This window comes from Chamaea fasciata, unplaced genomic scaffold, assembly GCF_029207755.1.
Source record: "Chamaea fasciata isolate MVZ Bird 193981 ecotype frontalis unplaced genomic scaffold, bChaFas1.0.hap1 SCAF_14, whole genome shotgun sequence".
NCBI lineage: Eukaryota > Metazoa > Chordata > Aves > Passeriformes > Sylviidae > Chamaea > Chamaea fasciata.
In genome coordinates, this window is record NW_027094099.1 from 20122019 (window position 1) to 20143766 (window position 21748).

Consider the following 21748-nt stretch of genomic DNA (forward strand, 5'->3'; position numbering starts at 1 on the left):
CTGAAATAAAATTTGGAGTTTAAATAAAGATTTTGAAGAGAGGAATTCCTCTACTTTGTGTGGACCAGATGCCTCATTCTTGAAGAAAAAATGACTTTATTAAGAAGTATTTTTTAATGCTTTTTTGTGTTCTCTTTTTTTGTTGTTGTTGTTTGTTTGGATTTGTTTGCTTTTTTTTTTTCCTGTTTCCAAATCACAGTAGTCTAATAGAAAAGCTGTGGCAGTGCAGATAAAACTGTAAGAATATCCTCTAATCTGTTGGCAGCTCATGCTCACAGAAGGGTAGGGGTATATTTATCTCAACCAGAAGCAGCCTGAGAGCTGATTTTTGTGGTCCTTATGTAGAAGTCAGGGTGTTTTACTATAATATCCTTCATTGGTGTTTCCACTTGCAGATTGGGTCAGGTACTGGTTTTGGGTTGGTTGTTTGGATTGGATTTTTGTATGTGTTGTTTTGTGGTGGGTTTTTTGTTGGTTTTCTGCTTCTCCCAGATACAGTGCAGCTGCCGTGTTAGATTGTAATCCAGGAGTATTCACAGGTAGTATTTGATTGTCAGTAACTGTAAGTTGAAGTATTCTACTTAGCTTTTACCACTTTATTTGGGCTTTTATCAGCTCCTGTTTGGACTTGAGATATTTCTCTGCAGATCCTGTACTGTTTCATATGACCTCATGCAGTTGGCAGGGAGTGGCTGTCTGGAGTGGAAGTGGCTTGGAACGCACATTCAGAACTGTATTTTTCTGAGAAGAGGGTGGAGTGAGGTATGGGAAGGACAGTGGTGAAGTACCACCATCTTTACCTCACTTTGGATACTTCTTTTATGACTCACTGGAAATAGTAATGAAAGGCAGGCCAGGAGGAAAGAAACAACTGTTTGTTCAGAGACCAGGATTTTTCTTTTTGGACAGTGCTTTCTGAAGGAATTCCATGTGTAACGTAAGCAGAAAGCAGCCCAAAATAACTAAAGCAAATAGATGTCACTAACAGTTCTTGGCTATCAAGTATTGTAGAGTGCTTCTTAATAATCCTTGTTTACAAGAAATCAAGTTGGTCTTGAGGTGTGATAACTTCAGTAATGTTGTAGCTTCCAGGCATTTAGGCTTGTTTCATTTCTAATGCTAAGTGATCAAGGCAATTACCTTGAAAAAGATTTCTGTGTATTTGATAATTACGTTCCTTTTGACTGTGGGCTTGGTACTCATCTGAAGGCTCTCCAGGACAAATGACTGATCTTTTTGGCTAAAATGGCAAGTGCAGTGGTATCCTCATCAGCAAGAGCAGCTAAGGACATTTTTACAGGTTGATGGCAGTGTTTGCAAGGGAGCAAAGAGGAGCCTCGTATTTACTTTTAAGGAGGCAGGGAGTGGTAGGGGGAAAGATTTTAATGCCAGAGTATCAGTATTGTCCTTTGTTCAGCTGCTCTCTTCAGTTGCCAGGAAGAGTACATCAATCGCTTGGAAAAATCTGGCCTATGTTACTCATTAATTTCTTGCTCTTTTGTATCTTTGAACTGAAAATGCCTGTGAGGATAATGAGAATGTTCCGAGGTCTTTTAGCTGTGGACTGTACTTGTTTTCCTAGCTCTCCATCTGTACAAACCTTACTGAAGGGCGTTTAAATATCCACCTTGTTTTCCAGAGGAGATCTCTCCTGATGTGATAAATTTACTTTATTTTGCTGTTGTTAACTCTCTGAGAGATCTTTCATCTTCTGAGGTGATTCCTTGATTGGTTTAGAGCTGTTAGACTGTGTTATTTTGAAGAGAAGTTTTTGTTGGTTTTTTTCCATGGCTTTCTAATGCCCTTGTTCAGGTGAACTGGCTGAAGAGCTGAGGCTATCTTGCAAGTTTTCTCTTCTTAACCGTCTGCGAGAATGCCTCCCAAGTCTACATTTGTAACTGCACTAAAAATATTTGAGATTGCCTCTACATATGAATGAGCTGCTGGAGTATGGGAATCCTCATCTCTAAATGAAATGAATTGTACAGTTAGTCCAAAAAAATGCCATACCTGTGGTGTCAGCAGTAATAAGCAGTGAAAAAGCTTTTAAGCCATAGTTTCATACATTCTTTCAGATGGTTTATGCAGACACTGTTGGGCGAAAAAAAAAATGCTGCTGCCCTTTTGCTCTCACCACTTTTTCCTCTGCTGTGGTGCTGCAATGGCCATGCGTCTTTTCCTTGGTACACCTCTGGGGAATTGCACTAGAAGGGCTAAATGATCGTGAACAGAAGCATCTAGATGTGGAGGCACCACGTGCAACAGTTGGAATGACTTGTCTTTAAAAATGCCTGGATTATCTTCTAGTTGTCCAGATTGCAGCATGTTTTGCATTTGGTTTCACTAGACTCCCTTTGGAGGCACAGCACAGTGAACAAATGCAGGTGTGTCATGGAGACGGTAACGGACAGAGATAGTCTCCACTGTTTACTATCAAAGGGTGTGGAAAGGCTTATCCTTATTTGTAACTTGTAAATTCTGCATGTGGTTGCCAGTTGAGAAGGTGCCCAAGAGATGTGAGGAGAACTTGATGGCTGGTCAACAGGTCCTGGAGCTCCTTGATGCTCGTTGGGCCAGGCGTAAGGGCCCTCTCCTGGGTGGGTAGCTTGAACATCCTTTTCCTGCTTGACTGATTGCAGAACAGACTTTGTGGGCACCAGTTACTTTCTGATGCTTTTGAGTATAAGGTCGAGTGAAACCTTTGGGTGGGTGTTTCAGTTTTTACGTCCAAATGCAAATCAGCTTCCCTCTTTGACGGGGACTGGTAGATTTTGCTATGGTGTTGGTACACGAGTGTAACTACGTTTCCTGACTGTTTGCCACATTTAGGTTGAATAGATACTGGCTTTAGACCTAAGTTGAAGGCTTTTTTCTTTTCTGGGGCAAGTGATAAAGATTTAAATTTCTATTTCAGCTTGTTAGATTTTTCAAAGCTTTTTGAGTTGAAAGTGAAATTAAGAATGATGCTTTTGGTAGAGAAAATAGAGGGTTATAGACCAATGTGCAGTCAAAACGTGTTTTAGTAAACACATCTTGCTCAATAGAAAAATTCCAATTACAATCCCGATAGTTTTATGGTAATTACTGGTGTAATTTTAATGGTTGTAAAGGTACCTGACAGTGTGTCATACTGATAAGAGCAAAGTCCTGAGTGTTAACAGGCGTGATTTCAGATTTTTCTGCTTTGGAAGACTTTAAGGGACTGATCCTGAACATTGTATCTCTTGATGATGATCTCGTTTCCCAGGGTGTTGATTGTTACACCACTGTGCAAGCCTTCCTGTGCTCCTCTTCCCCCACCCTTCCCTGGGATGCGATTATGATCTTTGAAGAGTGGAGCTCTAAATAAGTATTGTTGGTTCCTTCCTTTAGATTGGACACCTGCTGTCTGGATCATGCTGGTGTCCCTTAGTCTTCTTTTGTGAGCCTTGTTTCTGTGGGATGAGGTCTCAGGTGAAAGATGATAACGCTTTAAATTGTGTCAGTGCTGGGTGCTAGACAAGGTGGGCAAAAAAATTGACGTGCTATGCAAATGTGGACCCTGGGGGTGAGCAAATCCATTGGGGAGTTAGGGAAAGGGAGACAGTTTTTCTTTCTTGAGGTTTTGTTGTTCTGAGTAGAATGCTTAGTAATCTATAAGTCATTGCGTGACATCATTTGTCATTTTTGTAGTAGGAATTAAATGGCAGGATAGCATTATTCGCTGTCTCATTTCCAGCTTCTGACTGATGGTTATACTGTGATCTCTGAAACTCCATTTGTCAGAGAGTTCTGATCTATTGTGGGTTTTCTGCCATCTATAAGATTCTTGCCAAATTCTCTGTTACAGCGGCCACGTGAATAAGGTACTATCACAAACTATTACTTAAGGAGGTTTATATTGTTTATTGTATGTTAGAAATCCTGTGAAACAAAATACTTTCCTCCTAAATATACATAGTTTTCAACACAGGGAGAGATTGATCATATTACAGGTCCTTCTTGTTCAAAATGTAGTTGTCCTGGAATTGTGAAACTACCTAATTAACTACCAAAACTGAAGTGTATGTGTGAATATGTGAATATTTTTGGGTGTTTAGTGCTGCAGGTTTTCGTACTGACTTTGGCAGATCAAGAGCAAATTTTCCGTTTATTTTCTTACTTTCTTGTGAGCAAAACTATTATTCTATGTATTTCCTTTTTTTTTTTTTTCTTTTTTTTTTTTTTTTTTTCCCCCCCCCCGACTAGACAGATTTAGGAACGGATATTTGACAGTTGTACCACGAAGGTATCCAGTGTTGATTTTCTTGATGCTTCAGGCACTTTAGAAGTGTGCAAAAATGACCTCATTTCAAGAATTTGTACCCCCAGTGTGAGCATACACATGGAAGTCACATGCTGAAGATGTGTTTGAAGAATGTGATTTTGGGCAAACAGCCTGCTTATTTCATAGTTAGGAGAAGGAGATGTTTAAGACAGTCTAATTATGTTGGTAAAGCACAAGTGTAGGTAGGCTTGTTTTCTTAATTAAAATACACTGGTATGGTATACGGACAGTGTTACAAAGATTGGAGACTAACAGTCATATGCACCTAGAAAGGGAGTAAGCTCGGTGCCCATCCAGTCTACCTCCAGGCTTCATTCAGGAGGAAACAGAGCAGCATATGCTTCTTGAAGAAGACAACAATCTTCTGAAATCTAGTTGGTAGAGGAAGGCTGGAAGCAAAGAAGCACTTCTGTGGCACTGACATGCTTACAAAGTGAAGACTTGCATGATTCTGGTGACTGATGATCAAGAACTCTGTGGCCAGTGCTCTCAAGCTAGCGGCTCAGAAGTTTACCTGGAGGTTCTGTTAGCAGCTTTCCTGCAAATGAAACTGATGAGGTATGCAGTAAGCAGAATGTGGAACTGAGCTTCAACCAACAGTGTTGGTACCAGGGCCAGATACGAATTGTACCAGTTGTTCTTCAGTGTAATGTGTCAAGGGTTCATACTTCTTAGAGTTCTTATTTGCCAGAAGTGTTGCAATGTCATTCTTGAGGCCTGCACAGTGGAAGTGACCACAAGGTGCAGACTTAGATGGTATGTTGGGCTGTTGTGTCATCTCAGAGTTGAAGAATATCACTGGCTAGGTCTGTGTAAAAAAGGAAAGTCCATTGTTTCGGAACTGTAGGATAACTGAAGATTAGAAAATGTTATTTATATTTCCAGCCCCTTCAAATAATTAGTTTTACTTGGAAATTGTTGCTACTTAATGATGACCAAGAAGGGAGATTTCCTCATGGGAAATAGTTTTTTCCAACTATTGATGCCTTCTGTATTTTGTATGCCATGCTGTGATTTCTTTTTGTGCTGGAACGTACTGCACAGTAGTCCTGTTATGAAATGAGCAGCCTTCCTTAGAGGCTTTGTCCATTTTTAAAATTTTCTGCTCTCGTATTTTTGTTTATTCAATTTGATATTCTTGCGACAGTTTCTGGAGAGATGGTTTGCTAGTTCTATTTCGCCAGGCTTGTCTATAATCAATCTGAGTGGAAAAGAGTGTCTTTTTATTTCTTTTCCACACTATTTCCATTGTCTCAGGGTTAGCCAGACTCAACATTTTCACAAGTGCAAGAGCAAAAGGTATGCCATATGATCAGTGTTAAGTTTTTGCTGTGTCTGTACTCCAGTTCTGGTGAAGTATGCCTATGATACTTTTCAAACATAGAACACATTTGTGTAACTTGTCACAACCCTCAATAATCCCACATTGTGGGAGAATAAAGAAGTTGTTAGTTGAGATGACCGATGTTATTTTTTTTTCCAGTCCTTGGTAATGGAGCAGTGTTTCCTTTGAAAGCTTGAAGACAATGTTACATGGGAGACTGGCTGCCCAACAATGCCTGATGTTGCATTTTTGTTGTCCTGTCTTGTCAGGAAAGCCTGGCTCTAAATTGCAGGTGATGGTAGCAGCTGTATTGTAGGTATTCAAGAATCTTTTTCGAGGAGGGGAATTTTGTAACAGTATGACAAACTGATTGGAAAGGTGCACTTAGTACTTTAATTAGAACTAGCTTCAGTTAAATTGTAGGTCCAGTGTTATCTATGCAGTCATGTGATGAAACTTAATTGAAAAAATAATTCTGGGTTGAACCTTGTTTCCTGTACTGGTGAACGGGAGGGAGCATAGTGGAAATAAACGAAGTAGCAGAAAAGAATTGAAAGTTTCTGTGACAAGTTTATTGATGGTATGTTATTCTAATGCCTAATGTCAAAAAGGAGTAGAGGCTGTTGCCCAACAGCCAGGTTCCCTGCTTATTGAGAAATGTATTTGTCTTGTTTGTCTGGAAATTCCACATGTATTTCTGCCTTTTAAGGATGACAGGTGTTAATTTTAATACAAATATGTGAGCTTTTAAATATAAAAGGTACTGGATGATGTTTTCTGAAAACATAGCTTTGTCCTCTGGCTTAGCAAATGGTTAAGCAAAGCCACACCAAGCAAGGAGCATTATGGTATGTAAATTGCTCTAGTTTTGTAGTTATATTAATATTCACTTAGGAACCTGTTGAAACAGGTATGAGGACATTGAGATGGCTTATGTTCTAATTATGGGCCATTTATCTCTAGTTATGGAGACAGACAAGACTCACTGCCTCTGTGTCCTTCTGTAAGCTACTAATTAAATGGGTTGGTCACATGTCCCTTCTACTTCCATTTTAGGTCTTCTACTGTGAAGGAAGTGGGTGGTTTTTTTGGTGTGGTTTTTTTTGTTTTCCCAGTAAGGTAGTTGGGAAGGTATAGTGAAAACTGTTGCTATGATTTGGACTCTTCCAGTGTCTGAGTAGCTCTGAGTCCTCTCAGGAATCTTGGGTTGTAATGGTCTGTGGCATGCAAGTGACACTATCTTTTTGATAATGGTCCAGAATTTTTAAACTTGTATCATGTTTATCACATATTCAGTTAGTATGTGCATTTTTCTGTGACCTAATATTCAAGAATGACTAAGTTTTGAAAGGAAACCAACAAAACCTGGGAAAACAATAGTTCAAAGAAGAACTGAGTTTCTTTTTGTAGCTTGTTTGCAGATATTGGCCAGGTGTTCCCAGAAACCTTTTCTTCCTGGGAAATACTACTACTTGTTGCTTTTCCGGGTCTTGCTTTGGGTTGCAAGCCTCCGCCACTTTTTCCTGGGCTCAGACTGCAGTCCACTGTGCAGTGGTGTCTCATTTGGGATTTAAAGTGCACTGGGCTGAAGCAGGATCATCTGCTTGCTTGTGTTTTGGATCAGCGCCAGTTACGTGGGTTTATAATCTCTGTGAGCCAAATTACTAACCTTGTTTACATTGTACTGTCAGCTCCATTTTATAGTATGGACAGTTGCTATTTTGGACCTCTATTGTCTTGAAAGCCACCGTTCTGTGATCCTAATTGGTCCAAGGCTCATCTGTCCTGTAATAGCTTTAGAGTTCAGCTGCAAGTGAGACATGATTTAAGTAAGACACTTTAGAGACCAGAGCAATCAGGTAGCATGTCATCTTTAGGAGAAACTGTAGCTGAGCTTGCATTTTACAGCCTCCAGCAGCTTGTACAGAAGAAATATCAAGATGCACCTCTGTTTTGTGAACAGTGATTTTTCAAAATGTTTTGCTGTAGTCTTTATTTTTGTCATGAGATCTGTGATATCATTAAATGAGGTGGAAGGCAGCAATATAAGGGAAGATGAGTTATGGGGAGAGGAATGCCTGTTCCATGTTTTCTCCCCTGTTCTTGAAATGTATAGTAGGGTGGGAGAAGATATATAGGAAGACAGACTTGAGAACATCGTCATCAAACTGAAAGCGGGTAGGTTTAGATTAGGTATTGGGGAAAAACTCTTTACTGTGTGCGTGTTGAGCCACCTGGAGCAGCCTGCCCAGAGAAACTGTGGCTTTCCCTGTCCCTGTAAGTGTTCACGACCAGTCTTGGATGGAGTTCTGAGGAACTTGGCCTAGTGGAAGGTGTCCCTGCTCATGGCAGAGGGTTGGAATGAGATAGGCTTTGAAGTCCTTTCTGACTCAAACCATTCTGTGATTCTGTGAACATTGACCTCTGTGAGGTCATTTAGAAGAACTTGAGTAAGTGGCACAAAGTCATGAAATAACTAGCAAATGCTTAATGCTTGTGAGATAAACCTGTACAAGGGGAAGATATAAATTAGTTAAAAGGACAGGATGGCCACTGTGTGTAGACCAGTACAAACTAAGTCGTGGCATGAAGGAGAAACATGAAGATGAGATGGTGTCTTAATTACTTTTGAAACTCTGGCTGATGAACTCTACTTCTCCTTAATATTTTGTCTGAAGTGTTACCAACTAGCATTTTAGTGATGCAGACTCTGTGTTTGTATTATATCCGTTTTCAACCCCTAGTGCTGAGTGAATAGTATGCTTGAGTATGTCAGCAGCAGCAGCATGAGACTTGTTTGGCATGGGGTTGTGTTCACAAATTGGGAATATACTCATGTGACCAACTTTGTTTTTCTTGCACTACTAGATGGATGGAAGCCTGTTTGAATGAGGAGCTGCCTGCCACAACAGAGCTGGAAGAAGGATTGAGAAATGGAGTCTACCTGGCAAAACTTGGAAACTTTTTCTCCCCTAAAGTGGTTTCTGTGAAGAAAATCTATGACAGGGAACAGACTAGGTATAAGGTGAGTGCTGTTGACCATGGATACTTCTTTAGGTAGACATCTAAAATAGGAATATGTACACATGGAGGTACAGTGAGAAAAGAAGCAGAAAGTTAATTTGTATTAATCATACCTGAGAAACTCTGCCTTCAATCTAGAACGATGGTTAAATGAGGGGGTGTATGAACTCTTAGCTTTATATCTAAGCTTGCACTTAGGTGAAATAATAAGTCATAAACAGTCAACATAAGCATACACAGAAGACTCAGATTTCTTTCCTGTGAAAGTGCTGTTTTCACTATCTTTGTTTATGAAACTCAGCGCTGTTCTTGACAGCTGTGATATTTTGTTTCTTACTGCCCTTCCTCTTGTTTCTGCCGATTTTTATTTCAGGCAACTGGTCTCCACTTCCGACACACAGATAATGTAATCCAGTGGCTGAATGCCATGTCTGAGATTGGTCTCCCCAAGGTAACTTCTGTCTTGTACGTCCAAAAAAATAAATAATCTCAGAAAAGCTTTGCATTCTGTGGAAGCATTTGCTGTTACAAAAAAATCCGCACGCTTACTCTAGTTAATTCTTAGATTTCTAGGTTTGTGTCCCTATAGAAACTCTCTCCTAAAATTTGCTTAAAGATTTCATTCTTCTACATGTGTGAGAATGACTAGGAGCAAAATAATTTATCCTTGTGTACCATATCCCTGATACTACTTATCCGGCATAATATCTGCATTACATCATTCTTGCCACGCATTCTTTTGAGCAGTATCCAGGCCACAGTTTGGTTGTGGAAATTTTTTTAGAAATCAATACTAAACATAGCAGCACAGCAGAAAATAGTATGTTCTGTTTCTTCAGATTTTCCTATGAAGTTTTCACATCGAGTTGAAATGTTCCTGGTATAGCTTAATCAAATATAAATTATTGACTTGACTACAAAAATGGGCAGTTAAACTTCTCAGAGCTAACAAACACAGTTGCCTGAAAATACGTGGGACTGTGATAGCATTGGGCTGATAGTCAAGTTTTTTTGTAGCCATATTATGCATAGTCTCACCAAAACTGGCATTGTGTAGTTTAATCTGATGTATGTTTTCTTTGCATATGTGCTTGCAAATTGAATACTTCAGTTTTGGCAAAGATTTTTAAATAACTTGTGATTTACTAGTTGAGCTTTCCTGGGATCTATGATGATCTTACAGAAACAGATTTGGGATTAGGAAATACTGAAATGTGCTGTTAGGGTGGTTAGGTGAAAAGAAATAAGGAGGGATTTAGACAGAGAGACGTTAAATGAATGCCAGGTACGAGGTAAGATTTTCAGATGCAAGTAGTCTTTGGGTGGAAGTAAATGTGTGAGAAAATGGTGAAGAAACTGGGCTGGGGTTCAGTACATTTACAAGAGATACTAGTGCTCTAAGTATTTTCCCGTGCAGAACAGCCAGGGAACTGGTGCTGTGGAATTGAGGGTCATTCAGTTGCTCTTGCCTTCACAGAAAGAGTAGTGCTATTTTGTGCTTGTAGGCAACAGCAAGGAACCTTCAAATAACTGGAAAATGACATACTTTATTATGTAATAATAAGTCAGGACTTCTGAAATAGTTGAAACTTCAAAATCAACCCCTTTTGTTAAACTTCGAAGAGCTTTGTGTTTGAGACTGTCTGAAAGCTTTTGAGTCCAGCTAACTGAAAATATAGCATGCAGAGCACCTCGGTGCTCATCTGGCTTTCCCCTTGAAACTGTCTGTCCTCTTGTTTCTCAACTGCATTTAATCCAAATAAAATTCTCTTTTCTCTCTCCCGTTAGTCTTTTATCCATCCTTTGGCTTTCACCGAAGTCCTCACTTATACCTCATGACCCAGTATCTTGGTGTACAGAGAAAAGAAAGGTTCTACCCATTCACATGTGTAGAACTTGGCAGGAAAAGGGGAGCTCTGATTAGGGTATTAGAAACAAAAGGAAGCGTTGGCACTTCAAGTAGGAGAAACATTGGTCCAGAGCAGTGAAGCTTGAAGAGTTTTGTTCCATGAGCTGTTTTTCTAGTGTAATGTGGAAGAAGTGAATTGATGTGATTTGGCTGTATAGAGTGAATATAATTCAGACTGCTAACTTTATCTTCAGATATTCTACCCAGAAACAACAGATATCTATGATCGCAAGAACATGCCACGCTGTATCTATTGTATTCACGCGCTCAGGTAAGGAATACTAAATCAGAAATCTGATTGCTTCTGAAATTTTTCTGCAAAACTGAAAGGTAACAGGAGAAAGAACTGAACCAAAGTCTGGATGAGGGCAAATTTTTTAGCAGAACAATCTCATCAGGTCAGCAAAGATCCATTAAGCCAGTATTTTGCCCTGGGCAGTGGCTGAATCAGATTCTGAAGGAAAAAACCAGTTAAGTATGTTGAGATTACTAGCTTTTCATTCCGATTCCCACCCTCTCTGCTGTCTGAGACAGAGCTAGACGTTCTTTAACCAAGAAGATAGTAAGGCACTGGCACAGATTGCCCAGAGAAGCTTTGGCTGTCCCATCCCTGGAAGTGTTCAAGGCCAGTTTGGATGGGGCTTGGAGCAGCCTGGGTTAGTGGAAGGTGTCCCTGCCTGTGGCAGTGGGGTGAGTTGAAACTCGATGATCTTTAATGTCCCTTCCAACGAAAGAAGCCTTTCTGTTTTTCTCTGATCTGTGTTGAGATAGCATGACAGGCAAAAAGAGGGAGCTGCTTTTCTTTTCCCAGACCCACAGATCTGTACACAGCTATATGGGTTCATCATTCCTTAGTAGTGATTCCGTTTCTCATCAGGCCACATGTTAACCCCATTTTAATAAGCCAAATCGGCCTGGTGAATACTTCACCACTGGAGATGCCACACCTTCCGTCCTGTGTCCAGTTCTGGGCTCTCCATCATCAGAGAGACACAAACATGCTGGAGGGAGTTGAAGGAAGGGTCACTAAGATGGTTAAAGGACTAGAGGATCTCTCCTATCAGGACTGGCTGAGACAGTTGGGACTATTCAGCCTATATAACTTACAGTGCCATGGGAATCTCAACAATGCATGCAGCTGTCTGAAGGGAGGATGCAAAGGTGTTGTGTAGCCAGGCTCTTCTCAATGATGTCCTGTGACGTGACGTGACAAGAGGCAAATGGCATAATCTGAACCACAAGAGGGCCCCTCTTAACATCAGGAAATGCTTCATTTACCTGTGAGAGTGACCAAAGAGTGGCACAGGTTGCTCTGAAATGAGGGGTCTCCACTGTTTTGGTCCTCAAAAGCCATCTGCACACGATCCTGGGGAACTTGATCCTATGTGACCTGGTTTGAAAAGGGAGCTTGAACAAGACAAACTTGAGAGTGCCCTTCTAGCCTCAACCTCAAGACTTCATAGTGGTGGGCCAGTTACCTTCTGCTAAAGGGGAAGAGAAGAGTCAGCTCACTCTCTTGGTGATTATCTGCTCTTATATTGGTTTACCTGTCCTTGAATCGATATCTTCTGAAATCATTGTATCATTGTCAGAACCATAAGGAAAAATTACTAGTTCTAATTATATTTTTTTTTTTTTTTCCTAGCCTGTACCTTTTTAAATTGGGTCTTGCCCCCCAAATTCAGGATTTGTATGGCAAGGTAGACTTCACAGGTAAAAAAACCCCAACTCTTGTGTTTGCTGTCTTTATCTCATACCCTTCTAGTTCAGTTGCTGAACACTTGTTTAGGTCAATTAAAGGATTGTTTCTGTCGATATCCTGAATTGAAATAAAATTATAAATGAATGGCTATGAGGAATTTTAGTAATTAAGAAGAAGAGACTTCATTTGCTGTCTCCTGAGCCAGGCGCTGAGACAGTCATCAGTTCACTAATCATTTCCTTTCACATGTAACTATGTCTTAACTCATTTGTCACCGTTGTAAGATGCTTAAGCCTTGCATCCATCTCCTTGGGAGAGTTTTCCATTTGGAACTTAGTATGTGGTTCTGACCTCCTGTGACAGTTTAGAGGTGCCATCAGCTGAAGAAGTGTTTGACAGCTGATCTGCTGCAGGAGATGCCTGCACAAAGTCATGTGTCCACACACCTCCTTGAAGTTTCACTTGCTTAATTTTGTGAAAGTGTCAAATTAGTGAGACTCTTGCCCGAGGGCACACATCTGATTTAAAAGATGTATAAATTTTAATTCCCTGCAAATTGATTGTTGATTATATTTATGAAATGCTATACTATTAACCCTCTTTTCGTAGTATGGTATTTAGCAACTGCATGTGTTGATGCACTCCATTCGCTTCTCTCAGTGTAGTCTGTTTGTTGAGAAAAAGAAAATCCTAAACTACTGCCTGTGCATTTTTCTGACCTGTTGGCAGTCACAGTTGAGGTACCTCAGAATGGAGTCTGTTTCCGGCTCCTCATGAGAGTTCTTGCATTGTTTTCTAGTAAGAAAAACTACAGAATACTGCTGTACGAGTTTCTGGGAGAAATGTGTATTTTAAGAAAGTGTGCGAAACGTCTTAGCATTTTAATTTCTTTTGTTTCACTTACTGGGTTATATTCAAAGTATTATTTAAATACTAATTGTCATCTATTGTAGCTGTTGGGTTTTTTTTTAAGCAGTGGTTAGTGTAGCAGTGCTAATGCGTTTAAACGCATGTGACACTATTTTAACATATGTTTCAGAGGAGGAAATCAGTAATATGAGGCTTGAACTGGAGAAATATGGTATTCAGATGCCTGCCTTTAGCAAGATCGGAGGAATTCTTGCGAATGAACTTTCTGTGGATGAAGCTGCATGTAAGGAAAAATGGCATTTTGTTTGCTTATTCGAATCAGCAGATCATTTAAGTGTTGATTTTAATGCTCTATGTTTTAAGCTTAGTACAATCTTTCTGGTAGGCCTTTTGGAAGGCTGGGAAGATGTTTTTATTCTTTCCCTTGTGTATTTTTCTTTTTTCTGGAGCATGATGATTTGACTACTTAAAATATTGTAACTAGAAAGTAGGCTGCTGTTTTCTTCAACAGCGCAAAGCTATGATGGAATGAGAGATACTTTGATAATTCCTTTGCTTTCCAGGTAATTTTCAGATAATTTTTCTGCTCTTTTCAAATAAAGGATTCTTGATTTCTTGATTTTTAGCAGTGCTGTTTTGTTTGGGACTAACTGGCAGACTGTGGCTTGTTTTTCAGTGCATGCTGCTGTCATTGCCATTAATGAAGCAATTGACCGTCAGGTTCCAGCTGACACTCTTACAGCAATGAAGAACCCTAATGCCATGCTAATAAATCTAGATGATCAACTGGAATCCACATACCAAGCCACACTCTACAGAGCAAAGCAAGACAAGATGGAGAACGCTAAAAATAGGGTAGCTCAGTTCTTCTTTCAAACCATTTGCATGCATTGTTATTTTGTATTGCAATGTAAACTGTGGGGAATTCGCCGAATGTGTTATAAGGTCCTGTATGTGTAGTCTTAGGTGGATTTAATCCTCGTGGCATTCTGTTACGTTCCCCAGTAACCTATCTTCTTGGAGAAAACAGGCAGTAGTTAGCTGCATTAGTCTGTTTAGCTGTGTAAAATATGGGCCACATAGATGCAGAATTCCTGTCAGCGTTTTTATGTTGGAATGCATCCTTCTATTTTCATAGATACGTTTTCCTAACAATGAAATGATAAGCAAAACTGACTGATGCTGGAAGTGGTCCATATTGCTTTAGTGCACTGTATAACACATGCCTAGCTCTGTGTACTGCTTTCTGTGTTATAGAGCTCTACTGTGTGTCCGGTAGAGCCATTATATTGAAACAAGATGTTTCTAAGCTGTCTGTATCAGAGTTTGACTATAGTTACTTTAAATGTATTTATGCCTAGAGCTTCTTTTTGCATGTGTAAAGTTAGTGTATTGATGCCTTATCACAGCTCTATATGGGTAAATGGTTATCCTTCCTGACCTTATCAGTTAGAAGGTCTGTAGGGGAGAAGGAGGCTGATTAGTTTTTATTTCATCTTCAGATTGCCTCAGAAAGTTTAGAGAGAGAGAGAGATGTGTATGAAGAACTTCTGACTCAAGCTGAGATTCAGGGAAACATCAATAAAGTGAATAGTAAGTATCACATTATAATAATAGTCTTAATTAAAGGAGTACCCCAAAATGATACCTGTTCTCTTTTTCTGTAATGCTAACAAAATTTGAAGGCAGCTCTCCTCCCCTCTGGGTTGTTTTGGTGGTGGGATGTTTTGGTTCTTTTCAGTTGTGTGGTTTTGTTGTTGTTAGTTGGTTTTGGTCCTGTTTTGGTTTTTTTAGTCATTATCAAAACATAGTTGTAAGCTTAATTCACTACGACTTCTTTTACCCTTCCATTTGGAGATGGATTATCCTTGTTGCTGGGCCCTTCAATTCTTCATCTTGAAAAGCGCATGCCATCTCCAACCATTAGCCTGTTTTTCAGGCTCTTAATTCATAATGGACTCTGGAAGTGTTCCTTTTGGATTACATACCTAACTTGCTATCTATTGGGTCTAAGAGCATTTCTTTGAGCGGTAGATTGTGTAAACCATGGGACTTCCTCAAAACTCTGTTTTACTGTTGCTAGCACACTCAGCCATATCAAAGATTGACCTGGCTTTGGGACGAGGAGATGCATTAGCACTGTATGAAGCCTTGACAACGCCAGCCCTGGGACTCCGGGGATTGCTACGAGAAAATTGTGACTGGTATTTCAAGCAATTTTTGAGTGATAGGCAGCGGAAACAGGAGGTATGGAAAAGTATAGATTACGCTGATTTGTGAGGTTTTTCCCCTGCTCCCGCCTTTCACCATACCACTGTGTACTAATCACTTGGTATATACCTGCTTTACAGTTGAGTGTTGGCTACAAAAAGTTGGTGTTAAGATATGGAAACGTTCAGTAAGGCTGTCTCTTATTTAGGTTTTATCTCTGCATGTGAAAGGCCAGCATACTGTTTGTATGTAGGTGTACATATAACTGACCAAACCTTAAACTACGAACTTGTAGGTGTTTAGAACTAATAAAGTTAAGGTGTGTCCTCCCTCATTTTACTATTGTCAGTGCTCAAATAATGTGAATATATGTGTTTTATAAACACCTGTCAGATAAGCGTGAACTACTTTCACTGGGGAGAATACCATCATACGCCACTTGCAGGCATGGTGCTTAGGGACATGGTTTAGTGGTGGACTTGGCAGTGTTGGGTGCGTGGTTGGACTCAATGATCCTAAGGGTCTTTTTCAGCTTTAACTTGGGTGACTTGTGATGCTACCCAAGTTACTAACCCTAGTTACTCAGTCTCGTTTTCTGTTTGTATTTGTGTAGTATCATGTAGTCCAAGAAGTGTGTATGTATAAGCCAAAGCTGCATGTTGGCCAGTTTGATGTTCTGCTGACTTTATGGTTGCCAGAGGTAAAATGCAACATTATATAATGGATTGTTTCGTGCCAAGCTGCACAATTGCTAATCTCACTCACGAGCACACAGCTCATGTACAGGGAGTCTTTTCCCACAAAATTGTGCCTTTTGTCTTAAATATGTTATCATTTTGGAAGCAGTCTTGCCTTTAATTGCTATGTTCATGGGACTGCCATTTCTCTGCAGGTCAGATATTATTCTTTCTTTCTCTGGTTAAGTATTTGAGTAAAATAAAAGCATACACATACGGTCTTTCAGCACCTGAACTGAGAATCTGGTGAGTAATTTCTGTTTTCCTTATGTTTATGGCATTCTTTCTGTTTTAAGTTCAAGTGGAGTATTTTTATTGAGGTAATTGAAATTAATAACTTGGCATTTTTTCACCCTTACAGTTTCTGTTTTCTCTTTAGGCTGGCCTTACAGGTCCTCTGCAGAAGGAAGAGTTGCAGTTGGGAGTGGATGCTGCTAACAGGGCAGCACAACAGTACCAGCAAAGTAAGGATCAGCAAGAAATTATTGCAGCAAAGTCACCATGGGTGTGATCAAGAAAATGAGGCAGTGCAGTATTTGGGTCTATTATGAATGGTCATTGAATGTTCTTTAAATACTTTACAGCTGCTAAGAACATTAAAGAGAGTTGGTTGCTCTCATTATTTGCAGTGTCTTTAATCCAGCTCTTACAATGTGGCTGGGGATAACAGCATATAATTTGAATTAAACAGAATTTTTGCATCCACCTTAAATAACCTCTTTTTATAGAATACTTTTATGAATTTTTGTGCTGTGGATCTGTGAAGAAAATCTGGATTGGTCCAAGAGATGTGAAAGATAGGTTTATCCGCTGATCGTTCACACTGAGCTGCAGAATCTTTACTGTTTCTAAGTATCAGGTAGCAAATAAAATGCGGATCATTTGCAGATTGTTTTTTGATAGATGCTTCTGAGACCGTGCAGAGCTCTCTTACTGTGCAGGAGCAATTCACTTTGTGATAGGTAGAAAGGAGACTACCAGAGATTTGGGGAGAGGTTTTAGAATAGAAGAGGAAAATAGCGAGTGCTGAATTAAGTAGGGAGTTTCCTTCGAAGTACCTTACCTGTTAGGCATGGAAGTCCACATTTGTTTACCCACTTGCGGTGTTTTAATTTATCCAGCATGTACCCACTATGGGGTGCCTGTGTTGCTGCCTTGAGCAGGATAGAGGTAGAAAGGAGGATAAGATTGGTATGATTGACCCATCCAAAACTTTGCAATGACGCTTCTTACTATCAGAATACTTAAATGGTAGAACAGTTCCTTGATAACAAGACAAAAAGGTGAATTGATATTAAATATGAACATTGCGTGTTTTAATTGTCTTCAGTAATGGAAGACTAACTAACTGAGGGTGTTACAACTGGGATCTGAGAGTTTGGCTCTTTCCCTGCAGGTCGGGCATTATTCTTTCTCTAGTTACGTATTCGAGTAAAATAAAAGTGCTGTTATTATGGGAGTCTCAACTGTCTGCTTCCTTATTTTTTATGTTCTTTCAATTTCTAGGACTGGCAGCAGTAGCCAAAATTAATTCAGCAATTCGATTGGGTGATGCTGAGATGACTGTGGCAGAAATGATGAATCCAGAGGCCCAGTTACCAGAGGTTTATGCATTTGCTGCAGATCTTTATCAAAGGGAGCTGGCCACCTTACAGCAACAGAGCCCTGAGGTAAGTATCACCTTCTCTGTTATTTCTGGAAGTTGGCATGGGTCACTGGGTCTACCTTGTCTGTTTTCTTACACGCATTCTCTGGAACGAAGCTGTCTTGAGTCTTCACAGAATTGCTTTGGTGTTCAGTCTGTTCTGATGCGGTTTAATCCTTAAATCTTGATCTGCTTGGCCTTGTAAGACTGTACGTCAGTCTCTTACGGTACTCGCCTTTCCACCTTGTTGTCTTAAAGGATGTCCCTTTGCCTTGTTACATGTCTGTTCTGGCAGCTACTCCATTGTTTTCTATGTGCAACAATAGTTTGTTTAGAGTGAATAGAATTAATTTTTTGTCCTCTTCGTATGCAGGGTCACCTCACCCATCCAGAACTATCTGTTGCTGTAGAGATGCTGTCTTCTGTGGCCCTGATTAACAGGGCTTTGGATTCAGGGGATCTGAATACAGTGTGGAAACAACTGAGCAGTCCTGTCACAGGCCTTACAAACATTGAGGATGAGAATTCACAGAGGTGAGTAATTCAAGGAATCATACCTGACCTTGATGTTGCTTATATTCTGTGACTTCATGAATTTTCTTTTCCTTCTCTTAAATTTTACATTATTTCTACATGATTTGTTACAGTATGAATTTAATCTCTGCTGTCTCTTGCATCTTGTTTTTGCGATTACTGTTTCCTACTGGTCTGATTCCTGTACTGTCTCTCAATGCTTTCTCACGGATTTCACATTAAAGCCATGCTGTAATACCATGAGGTTGTCCCTAGTACGTATGCCAGCTCTCTCACCATTTTCTTTGCCCTGGACCCTTATTCAGTGTTTCAGTGCTTTTTTCTGTTTGGCAATTTTGTCTGTTTGAACCTACTTCAGATTTGTGCTGATATCCTACACACACGCAAGCATTTCTCCTTCTCCCCATTTTCAGTTTCAACCCTCATGTTACCTCTCCCACTTCGTTTGCAGTTCTCAGTGCTGGGTTGTGTGCTCCCTGAGCAGCTTGTTGCAACGTAATGTTTACTGGGTTTGGGTTTTGTTTTCTGTCAGATACGTTGATGATTTGGTGAAGCTGAAAGCTGAAAGAAGTGCAGAAGGAAATGAATTTATCACATGGAATGATATCCAGTCATGTGTTGATCATGTGAATAAAGTTGTGCATGAAGAACATGAAAGTAAGTTTTTCTGTTCAATTCATGCTAGACCGTAGCTTATAAGGAGTGCTAACATTAGGGGTGTGTCAATACAAAAAGTTATTGATTGACTTGTAGTTGTGTTGTAAATTAGATATCTAGGCAGATCTTAGTTGTGAACAAGACTTGGTGATCTGTAATATGAAAGTCTTGATTGCAGGACTGTTTGTTGATGGAGTGATCAGGCCATCTGTTGTGTTTTTGGTATTGATGTTAGTATTTCAATACTGTTTATTGATCCTTCCAGTGTAAATTTCAACTCTTTTTGGATTGAAAATGCATTGACTGGTGTCAATGTCTAGGATTAGTTTAGAATCTTCTCATTTTGCTTCAGTCCCCCAAATTTAAGCTAGTTGTAGCCTTGTCTTGGAGTGCTCCATCCTTCTTCCTAATTTGCTGTGTTGAGTAGAAGATATTTTTCTTCAAGTCTTATCCTTTCTCTGATGGCAGCTTTTTCCCTGTTCAGGTTTTCCTCTTCTTCCTTTTATTTGTTTTATTCCTTTTTTTTTTTTTTTTTTTCAATCTGCATTGGTCTTTTTACTTTTCCGGTATTTCATTCCCTGGTTTAGTTTGCAGTATTTATCTCCCTAATTGGAAGATGTGCAAAGACCCTTTGAAGTTACAAGTGTCTAACACAGATCACTGGTGAGACTCCAGCTCCCTGGGTGCGGGGATACTAATATTTGAGCTCTCACCATGGCCATGGCTCTGAAGTTAATCCTTCAACTGTACTGTACATCTTATGCCCTGCAATCTTACTGCTCAGTGTTCCCCAAGAGGGCTTATTGACCTGGAGCGTGGAAACCTGTTTCTTTGCATTTATATAAAAGGTGTGATCGAGGAATCATCATTAATATCTTGCACTCACTTACAGGCATTTGGTCAGTAGTCCTGTATTGAAGAGAACAGGAAGATGTGTAGTATATACATGTATACATACATACATACAGAGTGTTAGGTTCAGTGGGGCTTGGAGCAGCCCAGTCTGTAGTCTTGGTATAGTGGAAGGAGTGCCTTGCCCATGGCAGGGAGGCTTGTAGCTAGGTCATCTTTAATGTCCTTCCAACCCAAACCACTCTATGCAGCAAGTGTGAGTACTGAAAAGTAAATAACTCATGAAGGTAAAAAAGTACTGATGCAAGCTGAAAATGGTGAATGAATGTTAGCATCATTTCTATGCCTCTAGCCCTGCATGTTTTCTATTTCTCAGTAGCATTTATGTTAATAATGATCTTTTAGCAGTAATAAAAGACTGGGCCTGAGTGTAATCATGAACAGAAAATTCATCAGAACAGAAAAATGTAGTAATTCTTCTTGCGCTGAGACAGTATTAGTTGACTTAAAATCCAGAGTGGAGGAGGCCTTGAAAATAGTACAATTAAACAAACTTATTCTTCAGTAGACACTTGTGATGTTCTGCTTCAGATGGTTTAATTTTCTTTCTTTTTTTCTTTTTTTTCTGATTTTCAGTAAGGGTTCTGAATTTTCGTTTATGACCAATACTGAAAGCCTCCTGGGTTTGACACTAACTTTGAAGCCATCTTTGTAATATTTATAATTTTGTAATATTTAGTATCTCAGCAAGGCTCAAAGCCTTGCATCATGAAGTGGGAGAGATTTGTCACAAGTGAGTTGGATGATGCTAAAGTTTATGTTGTATGCTGAGACAAGCAGGTGTCTTCTGCCACTGGTTGTGTACTTGGTGTGTTGTGTTTCACCTTGCAAAACTTAAACGCTGAAGAGGGTTAACTTTTAAATTAAAAGCTTGCTATCTTGGTTAACTTGTTTCCTGCATCTCCAAATAGACACTGTATTTCCTATTTGGGTCACATGAGTAGATTTGTTGAAACCACACGGTCCAGGTGCCACACTAGGGATGCACACGGTGGTGCTAGTTTCATAGTATCTTTTCTATGTAAGAGGTCGCAGTCAAATTGTAAAAGTCTGTGTCGTCCCAACATCCTGTTTCTTTTAATGCTCATTATCCTGTAAGAAAGGGTGCAGAAAATCCTGTAATGAGGTAAATTGTTCTCCTGGGGAATTTCCCAATTCTTTGGTCTGCTTCGTATATGCCCTTATGCAAAGATATTTCTCTTTTTTCTGTCAATAAGTTAAATTAGTCAGAGAAGGTCCTCAAGCTTTGTGGCTGTATTTATATTTATAGTTATATTTGCATTTTATGGATTTTTCTGTGTCCTTTCTTAAGTTATTGTATCTGGTTTTTGATAGAAACCATTGCCATCATTTTAGTGATGCAGTTCTTGCAATGTCGTCCACATGTATTTTTCCCTGATCTCTACTCCATCCAACTATAATCTCTTCCCTAAGATGTTCTATTTTTTGTATGAGCTTCTGTTTTGTGAGTCTTGTGTCAAAGAGTCACAGTCTTCGAATACAATAACCAAAGTTGGAGATTCCCACTGAGCTCCTTTCTTTTATCTAAAAGACTTCTTTGTTCTGCACTGAACAAACAGTGGTTGGGTCCTTCTTCAAGCAGGGAATTGAATCGGATGAACTCTGGGATTCATCTCAACCTGAGTTACTTAATGGTTTTCAGGTTACAGTTGCTACAGATGTAGATTCTGTTTGCATTTAGCTAACTGTAAGGTTTTTATTTTGCTGAATGCTAAATTTTACTGTACTCGAATAGTATCCACTTCTTTGATAATACAGCTGATACTACAAATGTCCTTAATAAAAAGAGTTTTCCAAAATACAAAGTTACTGTGTTTTTAAATGGTATTCCATGCAAGTCTTTGGTTTTATGTGAAGATTTCTTTTTGGAGAAGCCAGAACCTTGGAATATTGTGA

General features: G+C 39.6%; 1 protein-coding gene across 5 annotated transcripts in view; it reads left to right on the plus strand.

Annotated features, from left to right (window-relative positions):
- IQGAP1 (IQ motif containing GTPase activating protein 1) overlaps nt 1-21748 on the plus strand; it is a 58186-nt gene that overhangs the window by 8735 nt on the left and 27703 nt on the right. For all 5 annotated transcript variants that reach the window (XM_066196380.1, XM_066196381.1, XM_066196382.1 and 2 more), the window contains 12 exons: nt 8499-8655; nt 9028-9105; nt 10758-10834; nt 12209-12276; nt 13305-13418; nt 13812-13990; nt 14638-14728; nt 15219-15382; nt 16463-16547; nt 17590-17753; nt 18102-18262; nt 18795-18919. In XM_066196380.1, the coding sequence (XP_066052477.1) occupies nt 8499-8655; nt 9028-9105; nt 10758-10834; nt 12209-12276; nt 13305-13418; nt 13812-13990; nt 14638-14728; nt 15219-15382; nt 16463-16547; nt 17590-17753; nt 18102-18262; nt 18795-18919 (1463 nt within the window). The remainder of the gene's footprint in view (nt 1-8498; nt 8656-9027; nt 9106-10757; nt 10835-12208; nt 12277-13304; nt 13419-13811; nt 13991-14637; nt 14729-15218; nt 15383-16462; nt 16548-17589; nt 17754-18101; nt 18263-18794; nt 18920-21748) is intronic.